Source organism: Amblyraja radiata, chromosome 21, assembly GCF_010909765.2.
Source record: "Amblyraja radiata isolate CabotCenter1 chromosome 21, sAmbRad1.1.pri, whole genome shotgun sequence".
Classification (NCBI taxonomy): domain Eukaryota; kingdom Metazoa; phylum Chordata; class Chondrichthyes; order Rajiformes; family Rajidae; genus Amblyraja; species Amblyraja radiata.
The window spans coordinates 28,740,064-28,754,494 of record NC_045976.1 but is presented as its reverse complement, the minus strand read 5'-3'; the positions used below and the strand labels follow the sequence as shown (position 1 = coordinate 28,754,494).

The window sequence follows — 14,431 nt, the reverse complement described above, 5'->3', positions numbered from 1 at the left end:
TATATATTGAACAGTGATTCAATGTCTTAAAGTGTTGAATGTAATTTACAGTTTATAACAAATAGGAATTGCAATTTCCTTCAAAATAACATAGCGGCAAGCAAATATTTCAAATCTAGGATAGAAATGTAGGAAATACTGTAGATGCATGAGGAGGCCATTTGGCCCTTCGAGCCAGCACCGCCATTCATTGTGATCATGGCTGATCATCCACAATCAACAACTGTGCCTGCCTTCTCCCCAGATCCCTTGATTCCACTCGCCCCTAAAGCTCTATCTAACTCCCTTTTAAATTCATCCAGTGAATTGGCCTTTACTGCCTTCTGTGGCAGAGAATTCCACAAATTCACAACTCCCTGGGTGAAAAACTGTTTTTCTCGTCTCAGTTTTAAATGGCCTCCCCTTTATTCTTAGACTGTGGCTCCTGGTTCTGGTGCTGTTACAGCAAAGGAGAATGCATGGAAAATTCTACCGATTAGAACAGCAAATTCATGCTAGAGATTAATTTGACCTAATACATTTGTGGTCTCTGATTATATGCCATAATTTCTCTCTGCTGCAAGAGATGGTATGTGACGAGTAAATCTACTGCATAGCTGGGCATCTTGTAAGAACCACTGCATGGATTTGGTCCAAGTCATTTCAGCCAAAAGGAGCTGAAGAGTATTCTGCAGTTGAATTAATGTACTGTAAGTCTCAAATAATACATGCACAAGCAGGGAAAACCTGCAATTAGATTTACTATATAGTGCATGATTAAATTACTCCAGAATGTGCCACTGCTGTTGATAGCAGGAAGACAATTGTAATGCCTTGCATATCAGTCACAATCAGTCAGTTTGTTGAGAGAACACAGGCAGAATTTATGCGAGATAGATTCTTCACCACCTAAATCTCCACAAACTGCCTCCTTGTCATTCCTTTGAAAATACTGGTGGTGTGTGGCAGCATCCTTTAGACTCTTGAGTAATTTCAGAAGAAAATGTATTTTGCTGATTACCAAAACATCAGTTATGAGGCTACAAAGAACAGAGAGACAAATACCACAGGGATCAGTATTATCAACATGAAAGCTTGAATTCTTTAAAGAAATAATCAACATTATGATCTAGAAACTAACAGCTTTCCATATGATAAAAATACAAGTGGATTTGACAAAAACATTTGAACAAACAAGGAGCAGCCCAACCTAATTACCCACCTGATGCAATCAGTCTCCAGGATCGAAATCCTCCAATCCGGACAATCCTGGTGAATCTCCTCTATGCCTTCTCCTTATAAGATTGAAGAGATTCGTACATCGTCAAATACTCTATTGAACCTCAACAGGTGTGTGATAGAGAACATACTGACTGGTTTAGGAGCATTATTGTCACGTATACTGTGGTACAGTGAAAAGCTTTGTTTTGCATGCTATCCAAACAGATCAGATATATCATACATAAATACAATCAAGTCAAACTCCAGTACAATTGATAGAGAAATTGATGCTGAGGTGGGGTTGTGGTTAGTGTTGTGCAGTGTTCAAGAGCCTGATGGTTACTAGGAAGAAGTGTTCTTGAACCTGGAGGTGATAGTTTTCAGGCTCTGTACCACCTTCTCGATGGTAGTAGCATGAAGAGAGCTATATTGTGGGTGTTTGATGACATTGGCTGTCTTTTTCAGAGTGGCTTCTATATAAACCTTCAATAGAGGGGTGGGTGGTCATTACCCATGATCATCTGGGCAATGTCTACCACTTTCTGCAGCCTCCTTCATTCCTGTGCGTTTGAATTACCGAACCAGGCCATGAATGCAACCAGTCAGTATCATCCCTACTGTACACCAGTCGAGGTTCAATAAAGTATTCGGTGACATGCCAAATTTCTTCAATCTTATAAGGAGAGAGTGGAGTGGAGATTCACGAGGATGTTGTCTGAATTGATGGATTGGGTGGGCTGTGCTTGTTTTCCCCAGAGCCAAGGAGGCTGCGGATGTCCCTGATATAAGTGTATAAAATTCTATGAGGCATAGTTAGAGTGGATAATCAGAATCTTTTTTTTAACAAACTTACTACATTCTCCTTGTAAGTTCTCATCCAAATTGTTGATATAGATGACAAATAGGAGTGGACCTAGCACCGATCCCTGAGGTACATCGTTAGTTAAAGGCCTCCAGTCCAATAAGCCACCACATTCCACCACCACATTCCCTTTCATCATTACCTTATTTATGATGGTGCCCATTTGCCACATTATCACCATTGAAGTTTAAAAGCACGTGGAACGAATGAGATTCCCTGTGAAATATGTTCAATGGGTAATTACGATACTAATTACTAAAGTAATACTAAACTCTTAATTGTACCTTCGTTCCTGCCCAAGGTACCACATTTCAATGCAGGCTTTGGATGATGGGCTTATTTAAGGTGTTAATTATTCTGCCTCACAATCTTATTATTTTCCAGATTCCTCCAGTTCACTCTTCGCCTGGGTAGCAAATATGTTCTGAGCACATGCAAGCCTCCAGACCAGTCAGGAGAAGGAGTTCTTCTGCACTTTTCAGCTGACAATGGAATTACATGGAATCTGCTGCAACATTATTCCCACCTGAATTACCACGAGCCACGGTAAGGCGTCAATCTCCTGGATCTCCCCACCCAACAGTGACTTTTACCAGGCATTTAAGATGGCCATCACCTCACCATCACCTTCTCAAAGTGAATTATAGATGAACTTTTCTCTGAATTAATGTCAAAGAATAGATGATAGTTCTTCATAACTTTGAAATTATTGCATTGGGATGATGTCATGGGAATGGTCTTGCTTCCCGCTCATCTTAGCTACGTTGTACTTCTTCGCTTTAATTTTTATACTGTCCCTGACGTCCCTTGTCAGCCTTGGTTGTCCCTTTCTCCCCTTGGAATCTTTCTTCCTCCTAGGAATGAACTGATCCTGCACCTTCTGTATTATTCCTAGAAACACCTGCCATTTTTGTTCCACTGTCATCCCTGCTAGTGTATCTTTCCAGTCAACTTTGACCAGCTCCTCCCTCATGGCCCCATAGTCCTCTTTATTCAACTGCAACACTGAGACCCTTCTCCCTCTCCAATTGCAGAAGGGAGAGAGAGAGAGAGAGAGAGAGAATGGGGAGAGAGAGAAGGAGAGAGAGAGAGAGAGAGAGAGAGAGAGAGAGAATGGGGAGCGAGAAAGAATGGGGAGCGAGAGAGAGAATGGGGAGAGAGATAGAATGTGGAGCGAGAGAGAGAATGGGGAGAGAGAGAGAATGTGGAGAGACAGAGAAGGGAGAGAGGAACGATGGCACGTTATAACCCTCAGCCGTCCCATTCTGACCGCCGCCGAACCCCCCCACCGCACCATTGCACCCTTCTTCACGGCGGCCCAGTGATGTCTCAGCTCTGACAATTCGAGCGATCTAACCGGTAACAACACTAAGAGCAGCCCCGGGTCGCTGAGCTCCCCGACTCGAATCTGAGCTTGAAAAATCAGGTGGTGGGCCTGATGTGCCCCGCGGCCATATTTGGAGACTCCTGCCTTACATGAACTAAACTAAAATGTACAGAAGTACAAAAATTGATGACTTTATTATTGTGATAATTATAGATCTATTTAAAAAAAAATCTAATAGCTTTCTAATTTACCGACAAAGTCTACCTTCCCAAGTGGTGTATCTCTATGATCTTTGGTCAGCGCCGCCGCTGCTGAAGCTAGCTAACGTGGAGGGAGAGTGAGGTAGCGTCAATTACGTTGTCTGTGCCTATATAATTGACGCTCGCTCTTCCTCCACTGGGCTCAAGACACGCCCCCTTGTGAGGCAGACGTGATCGCTGCCTCCCCTGGAGCTTTTTCAATGCAGTTTTATGTGAGACCAACGAGCACAAATTTAAAATCTTTATATGTGAAATACGTTACCTGGAGGACTATGGAAGGTAAGGACATGTAATGACGGGGTTTACACACATTACTTTAGTGACATACATAGAGATAGTAACAGGCACACGCTTATTGCCCGCGCTCCATCCAGTTTCTGAGGGGTTGCGCAATCAGAGGGGAGGCTCAGCTCGCCGCTGCCTCACCTCTCATCTCTTCATGTATTTGCAGCAGAGCTGCGCAAACTTTGCGATTTTTACTATAAAAAATGATTCGATTCATATAGAAATGACATTTATAACATGGATCAGTGGAAAAATCTTTATATTTATTTTATTTTATTATTATTTTTCTTTACTTTTCTTAACAGCTATTTTCATTGGGAGTATGACGGGTGAGGCTCTGCCTCCCCTGACCATACGTCCCTGGTATGTGTATATATATCCCTTTTAAATCATTTTGATTATCCCGGCAGATGTATTTGCTGTCATTAATGGCATCTTTCCAGATGCAAATGACTCTTCACTCAACAGAATGGTGCCATTGAAATAGCGGAAATAGCAAAGTTATTTCAGGAAGTTGAATTTCATTTTCCCTGCCACTTTTTTTATAATGGCGACTTTCCCTCTAGTCTTACAGTCTAGGTGAAGGGTGTCCACCCGAAACATTGACTGTTCATTTCCCTCCACAGATGTGCCTGACCTCCTTGAGTTCCTCCAGCAGCTCTCCTTTTTTTGTTACAGATTTTAGCACCTGCAGTCTCTTGTGCCTTCATTTTGTTTTTCTCTTGGCAAAGACATCTGGTTATCCATATTTAATATTAATGAAGTGGATATGTCTGAATCTCATGCAATGTTGGTGTTATTTAGACAGCTGAGATTTATCAGAAGGTGGAAGTGTTTGGTGATATGAATGTTAGAGGTTGAGGCCAATGGACTAACTCACCTGACTTGGCACGTGCCTGATGGATAGTATCACACTGAGGTAAAATATGGCATCAAGAGGGAGAAATTATGCAGGTATTTGGCAGTCTTCAGAAGACAGAGCAAATTGCAGGACGAAACCTCACAATAATGTGTTTGTGCAGCATTAGCTAAGTTAAGCAGTGTGGCAATGTGATTTTCAAACATCCAGTTGAGGGATAACTCTTCAATTTGTCTGTCCTAAAATATGTGCCATTAAATGAAACCAGATTAATAGCTCTTTCCTGTCCAAACTCGCAGCATGGCAGGTTTCATATGGTTCGTAGATGAGGTGACACACTGACATGAAATATGTGAGCTCGAGTAGTTGGTAATTACGAAATTCCTTGGCAAGAGGTAACCTTATCGCCATCTATTATTTTTTAAACTATCAATATCTATAGGATGTTGATCAGCTCTGCGGCACTCAAACAGGTGTTATTAATTAACACGTTGCCATGGAGACAATGGAGTTGAAAGCAATCTTGAGTGTGAAGCCCTTAGCAATGTTACAGGATTTTAGTTTGCTGTGTTTTTTTTTCAGGGATTCAGGTGTGTGGAATGATTTTAGCTTAATTAAACAGAATTACAGATGACTGTTGTGCTCGCCCAAGGCCTCTAAAATATCCCAAAAGTCTCGCTCACTCACTCTCCAGCTTCCTTTGGTCCTTTGATGATTGTTTTCCTTTCTAATTATGTGTGGGTGTCATTGACGAGTTGGAACAACCTCGAGTTGACAAACAGGACAGGATCTTTGCAGGCTGGAGCTGCCTGCTGGGCCAGTTGGCTGCCATTGCCAAGTATCTCCACTGTTTGAGGTCTGTCCACAGTGCCCATTGTGACTAGAGCGGCAGCTGTGCCAGGTTTCATAACTGTTCCCCAGCTGTGTCAAGCCCCCTGGTTTTGCCAATTGCACTATTTTTGTGGTGCGTGCCACCTGTCTTAGAGACACCACTGCCAGCTGAATAAAGCATACTCTGAGTATGACGCTAGAATCATGCTCCTCCCTGCATTTGTAATTAACCCAGAATAACTCCCTGGCCCCTTAAATATGTGATTGGATTTCATATTGCTTCCATATTCCTTTTAATTTATTACTAAAGTTTTAATCAATTAAAACAATCCTAAGGAAATCCTATCTGCTGTTAAGTCTAGTGTTTCTTTCATGACTTTTTTTTTCAAAAGTTGTTTTAAAGGATATTTACTATCGAGTGACTTCAGTCTTTTTTCTACTTAAGGCAAATTATGTGCAAATCAGCCACCCTGGCTAGCACTCTGAGACCACTGTGTAGCTGTTCGGCTGGTGGTTTCAGTCAATTATTTTCTTGTCAGGACATAATTTCTTGCTAAGAAGACCATTTGGTTTGACTATGCGGCACGGTGGCGCAATAGTAGAGTTGCTGCCTTACAGCACTTACAGTGCCAGATACCCAGGTTCAATCCTGACTACGGGTGCTGTCTGTACGGAGTCTATACGTTCTCCCTGTGGGTTGGGTTTTCTCCGAGATCTTTGGTTTCCCACACTCCAAAGATGTACAGGTTTGTAGGTTAATTGGCTTGGTATAAATGTAAATTGTTCAGAGTATGTGTGGGATAGTGTTAAGGGCCTGTCACACTTGGGCGTCATTTGCGCGACATCATTTACGCGTCACGACGCTTGATGCACGTGTCGTGACGCGCACATGATGCGCGCATGGTGCTCATTACGGGCGCATGGTGCTCATTAAGCACACATGGTGCGTGGTGACATAGGCAGTGATGCGCGGTTGCGCGTGCTGCCCCGGGATTTTGGGATGTACAAAATCTTTGCACACCATCTGCGTGACGCGCAAATGATGCCCAAGTGGGACAGGCCCTTTAATGTGCGGGGATCGCTGGTCGGTGCAGGTTCGATGGGCCGAAGGGCCTATTTCCGGGTTAACTATAAACTAAACTACAAAGAATTAGTGATCTGAGTGAAGATAAATGTATAGAATATGTTGGAATGATAGCTTCTCTTTCCTCAGATTATGTACAGTTAGTCTTGACATTGGCTCTGTTCCATTGTGTTAATCACATGAATATAATTATTTCCCCTGGTTTGGTGTAACACTTTCCTATCCATCCCTGCATATCCAATACTAAACAATTTTATATAACTGCACACTGCTTGGTATTCCAGGTTTATAAGGTCTCTGTAGTCTTCAAACATTGGCCATCTAACTATCCTTCACCATTAACTCTGTTTCAATAATATAGGTGCTGCTTGACCTTCTGACTATTTCCAGCACCTTTTTATTTTTATTTTCGATTTCCTGCATCAACAGATTTATCCATTTTCAATAAATATTTATCAGTCTTTTTTCAAAAAGTGAATCAGTCAGCTGTGACTTCGCAGTAGCAGACCCAGCTTTGTGTCAGGTCCATGGGTTCAAGTCCTGGTTCTGGAGGCTGAACACATAATCGAGGCTGACACTTCAGGGTAAGTGTCGAACAGCAGGAGGAGTTTGGATGGTAATGGATAAACCCAAGGCATTATTGCCCGCTGAAGTGGATGTTAAAGGGTCTTTCTTTGCTTCAAATGAAAAAAACAGGCTGGATCACCTCATGTCCTGACCAGCATTTTGGCCTCAACCACCATCCCAAAAAACAGATATATCTGATAATTATCTTATTGCTATTTATGGGACCCTAAAGTGAAAACCTGACATAATCATTTCATTTATTATCTCCAGTGGCTACTCTGGGGCATCCTGAGGATGTGAAAGGCACTGTACTAAAATGAATGTTTTTCTCCTGTTTATCCAGCACTAAAATATAATCCCTCAATCTATAACATTACTTAACTACTGTTCACTTTCAACATTCTGCATAAATCTGCTCCACCTTCAAGCCCCCTCCCCACCATTTCAAAGTCAAATCTGCATCTCTTCTCGTGCATTAGTGTTATTGTCCAATTGAAAATCCTGATCAGTGGGGAATGGCAACAATGTTTTAATTGCCTACCACTATTTTCAGTTTTTAAAATATCTTGGGTACACTAACAGACTACTTAAGAAACCACACTGATTTATTCTGTATGCTTACATAGTTATTGAATGGCATTACATTAGTAAGTAAACCAGTCTCAATAATATAAGACTCCCACCATCTGATTTTTATCTTTTCCAAGCACTCAGAAATATTAAAGAGCTCAAAAGAACAGTAGTATTGAAATTGGAGTTTGTTAATAAGAAATGCAATTAGTTGCACTTGAATTTCCAATTAATTCCATGTGGCCAAAGGTTAATATTGTAGAAAATAATGTATCACAGATCTTAAGCATGAGAATTGTCTTTTAACACCTTCTAACTTTATAAGTCAAGTTGCCAAATATAACCTTCAACAAATTAGAATAACTTTTTTTTTGCATTGAATGGATTTTCTATTTTTGCTCGAATAGCACTGAATTTTACACTTGGGGCTGGGGAACATGATACAGAGGGCTGTGCACCTGCCACATTGCTCCTGATTTTCATTCTTTTCCCAGGAAACTTGCCACTCTGCATGATGGTAGGCGGCGCGACCAACGTCGCAGCGGCCTCTGCAGTCCGTCTGTCTTTTTTTATTTTATTGTCCTGTAGAGTGTAAAGTTTGTGGTGGGTTTTTGACTGTGTATGTGTGGGGGGCGGGGGGGGGGGGTGGGTGGAGGAAACTTTTAGATCTCTTCCCTGTACGGGGACCCGACCTTTTCCCTGTCGGGTCTCCGTTGCCGTTGGGGCCTAGCACCGTGGAGCAGCCTCCAACCGGAACAACAGCTCGAATCACGGAGCCTGCGGAGCTGCGGACCTACCATCCTGGAGCTGGCCAGCTTCGGAGCGTGGAGAGCTGCGGTGGCGCGCTGCTGCGACCCGACTCTGGTGGATGGTGACACCGGGAGCTCGCGGGTCCCCGGTGGGAGACCGATTTGCGGGGCACCGGCAACAGCGACTTCTCCCGCTCGAATTGCGGGGTTGAAAGTGACCTGGAGCGGGCCGGTGCGGCTTTAAATGGCCGCGGACATGCTAGCACCCGCCGGGGGCTCCAACATCGGGACCCGGAGCAGGGCCTTACATCGCCCGGCGCGGCTTTAAGTGGCCGTGGGACTTGCTAGCGCCCGCCGGGGGCTTTGACTTTGACTTCGGGAGAGGAATGGAGAGCAGGGGAGAGACAAGACTTTGCTTTCCATCACAGTGAGGAGGAGCTTCACTGTGATGGATGTTTGTGTAAATTGTGTTGGTGTGTGTCTTGGTTCTTTTCTTGTATGACTGCAGAAAACAAATTTCGTTTGAACTTCACGTGAGGTTCAAATGACAAATAAACGGTATTGTATTGTATTGATGAGCATCCACAATCTTCCATGACTTCCCCATTTTCAATAAATGCTGAGTTCAGAATGGGGAGCAAAAGACCAGTTTGAAGCATTTTTAGTCATATTTCGTCAGTCATGTGGAGTGGATGATCAATCTTGTACTCTCTCTCTCCCCCCTTCCACCCCCCCCCCCCCCCCCCCCCCCCGGATGTCCCAATGGCAGAGAAGCCAGTCTTCAGCTAATCCAATCCAATCCAAGAATTATTTTACTTTGTTCTGAAATATCTGAGCACATGGCAAACAGCAAAGGCTTTGAGTCACAGACTTATCCCCCTGATCTATGGAATGTCCAACATCACTGACAATCTAACATTGATCATCCATCCCTAATTGTCCCAAAACTGAGGAGACAGGTATAAGTCAACCACATTGGTGGATCTGTGGTTAGCTAAATACAATACTCAAAGGGGGTAACTGATTTCATTTCTTGAAAGGCATTGTGAACCATATGGATTTTTCCAACAGTAGTTTAAGGTCATTGTTAATATTTTTAATTCCAGATCTATTAATTTATATTTCAGCTTCTTCTGGATTCAAGCTTGTAACTCTGAATCAATGGTCTTGTGACTCTGAATGCTTTTAACCATAATGCTACAGCATCCCAAAGTTACACAAAATACTGGAGTAAAGCCCCTGTCCCACTCCCGAGTTACCATGAATTCTCCCGAGTTTTCCCCTTGATTCAAACTCGGAGAATTACGGTAATAGCCAGCCGTAGGGCTATATTTTTTACTTGTGAACATTTTTCAACATGCTGAATAAACGTCCCGACTTACCTAATGACCCGGGTACCTACGGCTGGCATTACGAGCCCCTACGAAATATCTACGGACTCGCTACGGACATTCTCCGAGTTTGAATCAAGGGGAAAACTCAGGAGAATTTGTGAGTAACTCGGGAAAGTGGGACAGGGGCTTTACTCAGCAGGACAGGCAGCATCTCTGGAGAGAAGGGAATGGGTGACGTTTTGGGTTGAGACCCTTCAGAAGAAGAAAAAGGGTGTCTTCTACAGCAGAAGGGTCTAGACCCGAAACGTCACCATTCTTTCTCTCCAGAGATGTTGCCTGCCCCGCTGAATTACTCCAGCATTTTATGTCTATCTTCAGTTTAAACCAGCATCTGCAGTTCCTTCAAGTCAAGTCAAGTTTATTTGTCACATACACATACGAGATGTGCAGTGAAATGAAAGTGGCAATGCCCCCCCCCCCCCCCCCCCCCCCCCCGCCTGCGTGTTCTTTGCTCTCTCTCCAGTATACCTAATCATCTATCTAATTCATTTCTAGCCCTTTCCCTACTTGTATTTGCTAAGCCAGCTCTGAATCCTTAAGATGCTTCTTACTTTCAGTTGGCATTGTTGTTATGTCACGTTAATAAAATTACAAGAAGCACTTTTTTCTAAATGCTCATATGTTGCTGACATTTTGAATAGAGGAACATGTATTATAATCATTCTTGTTCTTAAAACATGTTTTAAGAAGAAGAAAAAACTAAATCAATGCTATATATTGTCTTTATTATGTGTTTTAGGTGCTAATTTTGCTTGTTCTAAATTAATTGCATATTTCTGAAAATTATATGCAATGTTTATTTGTACGAAGCATTGATATAAATGCTAACAGTTTTGTATCAAGAAATTACACCTTTTAATGAATTGAAAGTTGGCAACCTCCATGTTATTCTGCATTTTGCCTGATGAAAACTCTGAGAGGCAGATAGATCATTTGTACAGTGCAGTGACAGTGACCAGCAGGTCTGCCAAGAATCCGGCATGCTTCCCAACCTGACAGGTGCAGAACTGGGTGGGAACGCGATCATTGATTTACGTAGCTAATCATGGTGATAGAATTATTTTCTTTCCTGTGATAATATGTCCTCCCTGATGCTCCATATGTTAAAAATATAACAATGTTTTTCATTTGAGGTATGTGTAGATACAAGCACATTGCCTAAACGCCAGGTACTGATAGAGTGTAGTATTAACAATTGGAGAAAAGAAGCAAATGTAAATAAATGTATCAGTAAACTGGTGGCCTCAATCCATGCAGTGAACTCAATATTTACTTATTGTGCTTTTAGAAAACCTCTGATAAGAACACAAGTGTCTTCAAGATTCATTTTCTCTGCAATCAGCTTTGTTTTTTATTTAATATACTTAAGACAAATTATTGTTGGTGATTGAAACAAATGAATGATTTGGTTCATTCACTTGACTTCCACTCTTCACAATTGAATGCAAGTGTTGATTTTTGTAGATTAATTAAGACATACAAAATTGGATGGAGAATTACAAGATCAATGGCCTCAGTTTTTTTTCCATTAATGTTTCTAACACCAGTGTCTGGATCTAAATCGTGAATCTGCATGCAAACCTAATTTTTGGTCTAAGATTTGTGCTCTGTTACACTTAATTTCAATCAACATTAACCAAATGCAGGCTCCTCAATCACATTTTTTTTAACTGAAAATGTGATGGTTTCTAATTTATCACACATTCTTAACTGAAATGGACATCAATCTATTGTCCTAATGTGATAAAAATGTGTGGTGAAGTTTACCTCAGTAAGTGGGAACACTGCACCGGTGACCCATAACTTCCATGTGAAGACTTCCTTACCTGTTCCATCACTTCTGAACTTTACACAAGATTCACCATCCAAATCTCATGAACAGAATTTCACAAAGTAAAGTTCATTATCACGATGGATACGTCTATCTTTGTCATTGAGCAAAAAGAAGATGATGTCAGAATGTCTTTCTAACAAATAGGAGTTCTGTTGCAATTGTTTTTTCTATAATATCTTGAAATTATTACCTCTAAAAGTCATTCTATTGCTTAATTAGATACATTGATGGGTTTTATATTTTTAATATCCCTCGCCGTAAATATTGCAGGTATCAAGGCATGATAAACAGGTTGCAATGTGTCGAATTTTCATTCACTGCTGTCTTCTCCATCTTAGAATCATCTCCGTGGACCTCCCGCAGAATGCCCAGCGGTTAGGCATCCAGTTCCGATGGTGGCAACCCTATCACTCTGGGCCTAATGAGGATGTGTGGGCAATTGATGAAATTAGTATGACCTCAATCCTGTACAACAGCATTAGTCTCAACTTCACCAATCTAGTGGATGTCACTCAGTCCCTAGGCTTCTACCTAGGAAATGTCCAACCTTGCTGTAACCATGACTGGACCCTCAGGTAAGATGATATCAGTTTCATTTCCCACGTTGTGTTAAACCTGTGTGAGGAAAGCAAGAATCATTTTACAATAATAGGATGTTAATGTTTTTCATTTAACGTCAAACTTTCTCGTGTGCATCTGCCTGAACTAACAGACAATGGAGAGTAGCCAAATGTCATGGATTGCACCAGGTACTAACTTGCCTTAGATGAATTATCATCACATTTCAAGTAAATCAAAATCCCTTGAATGCATTGAAATATTTGCAAAGTTCTCACTTTGTTGTATGTTGAGTTTGCTCACAAATTACAGCAGGAAACACTCTTTTTAGATAATACTACTTGGAATTCTGCGACACTTCAAATCTTTACTAGCTTTAGATAGGTCATCAAAAAGATAGGTAGGTAAGAGTGCCAGGTTGTTGATAATCTTTTCAGAATCTCTATTTTGTCTCTCTGTTAAATTTGTTTTTCTAATTATTCCTTGTTATAGAAATGCAAATAGATGTTGTTGCATGGGAGCTGGTTCAGAGAGCATCTGGGGTACAATGTCCATGATAGAATTTTGCACTGGGTTAGTGAGTGAGGCGGGTTTGACAGGACTAAAGGAACAGTGGAAGGCTTTTTCAGAAGACAGTTGATGTTAGGAGTCCTAATGCATTTCGATAGCCTGAGGGGAGACAGCCACTGGCAATGTTATTGAATACTTAATGAAGGAAAGTTTACAGAAAGCTAGTTTGAGAGGAAATCAAATTATTGAATAAGTTCTGAAATAAATTTGGTTTAATAAGGGCTAGAAAAGAGATGTTGCATCAACCATGCCATCCTTTATTGATTAGGTGAAGCTAATACCAATGTTTTTTTCATTAAGTAGTTTTATTGTGCACTAATGACTTTATCCCAGAGTTCAATTTCCATATCATGCTAACCAATTCATTCAACAAAATTACATGGGGCACAGATGAGTTAAAGTAGGTAATAACTTTAACTTGACGGTTTAGACTGATTTTCGATCTATGCACATAGATCCAATGTTGACTTTAGTAGGCACACATTTTTATAATGACAGAGAGGTAACAGATTATTTTGCACAATATGAGAGAATGTTACTGTTGCAAAGGAAGGATTTGACGGATATACAGAGATTGCCGAGCATGCGTTCGTCAATCTATTCCAGTACAAAATTCATGTTTCTTATTAAATGCCGATTTGATGATTTCTCAACTTTATCCACGCCCCGTGGTTTTCATTGATTTAAAAGAAAATTAAGTTAAAATTGATGAATATAATAAATAATAGCACTAAATTGGTGATGGTATTCCTCTTCACTGTTTACATTATTGTCCTTAACTTCAAATAGAACCACCATCAGTGATCCAGATATAAAAATAGACAATACTGGAAACACTCACCAAGTCCTGAAGCTACTTCTGTAGCAGGACAGACCATTGGGCTTGTGACCAGGGGTATTTGCAAGGATTTAACCATGTTTGGAGCGAACCTTAAAGATACACATGTTACTGATGTATATCACTTATCGTGCTTAATGATCAAGTGGAGAGGGGCGAATATCTTTTCAGACCTGTCATCCGTTGAGCAGCCACACTAAAAGGGACCAATAAAGACTGCTGAAAATCAACGAGTTTCTTTTTCTCTTAATGTCATTATCTATCGAGTTGGAGAATGCTTCTTCTAGTCGTGGAAGGAAGATCAGAGAGAAACTTACTGTATTTCATTAGTTTGACAATCTTGACAGGCATAATTAAACTATTCCCTGTGACAGTTGAGGGTAAAGATCGTTTTTTATGAACTTATTTTTGCACTTTTCAGGAAAGATTGAATACCTACTGGCATTACCTTTATGCGTTAGAAATTAATCAACACCTGAAAATTGTAGATTTCTAACAATGAGAATGAAAATTCTGTAATTGTTAAGCCCCTATCTAAATCATAATATTGCTGAGATTGTGGATTCTGTAACATCAGGCATCAGCTACAGAGAATATTGACCCACCTTTGGTTCATGGTCTCTGGCCCCCCTCTCACCAGTCC

The 14,431-nt window shown here is 41.1% G+C and overlaps 1 protein-coding gene across 3 annotated transcripts in view; it reads left to right on the top strand.

The window, feature by feature from the left end:
- Nucleotides 1–14,431, top strand: part of reln (reelin) — a 258,697-nt gene that overhangs the window by 122,204 nt on the left and 122,062 nt on the right. For all 3 annotated transcript variants that reach the window (XM_033039883.1, XM_033039884.1, XM_033039885.1), the window contains 2 exons: nt 2,447–2,608; nt 12,161–12,397. In XM_033039883.1, the coding sequence (XP_032895774.1) occupies nt 2,447–2,608; nt 12,161–12,397 (399 nt within the window). The remainder of the gene's footprint in view (nt 1–2,446; nt 2,609–12,160; nt 12,398–14,431) is intronic.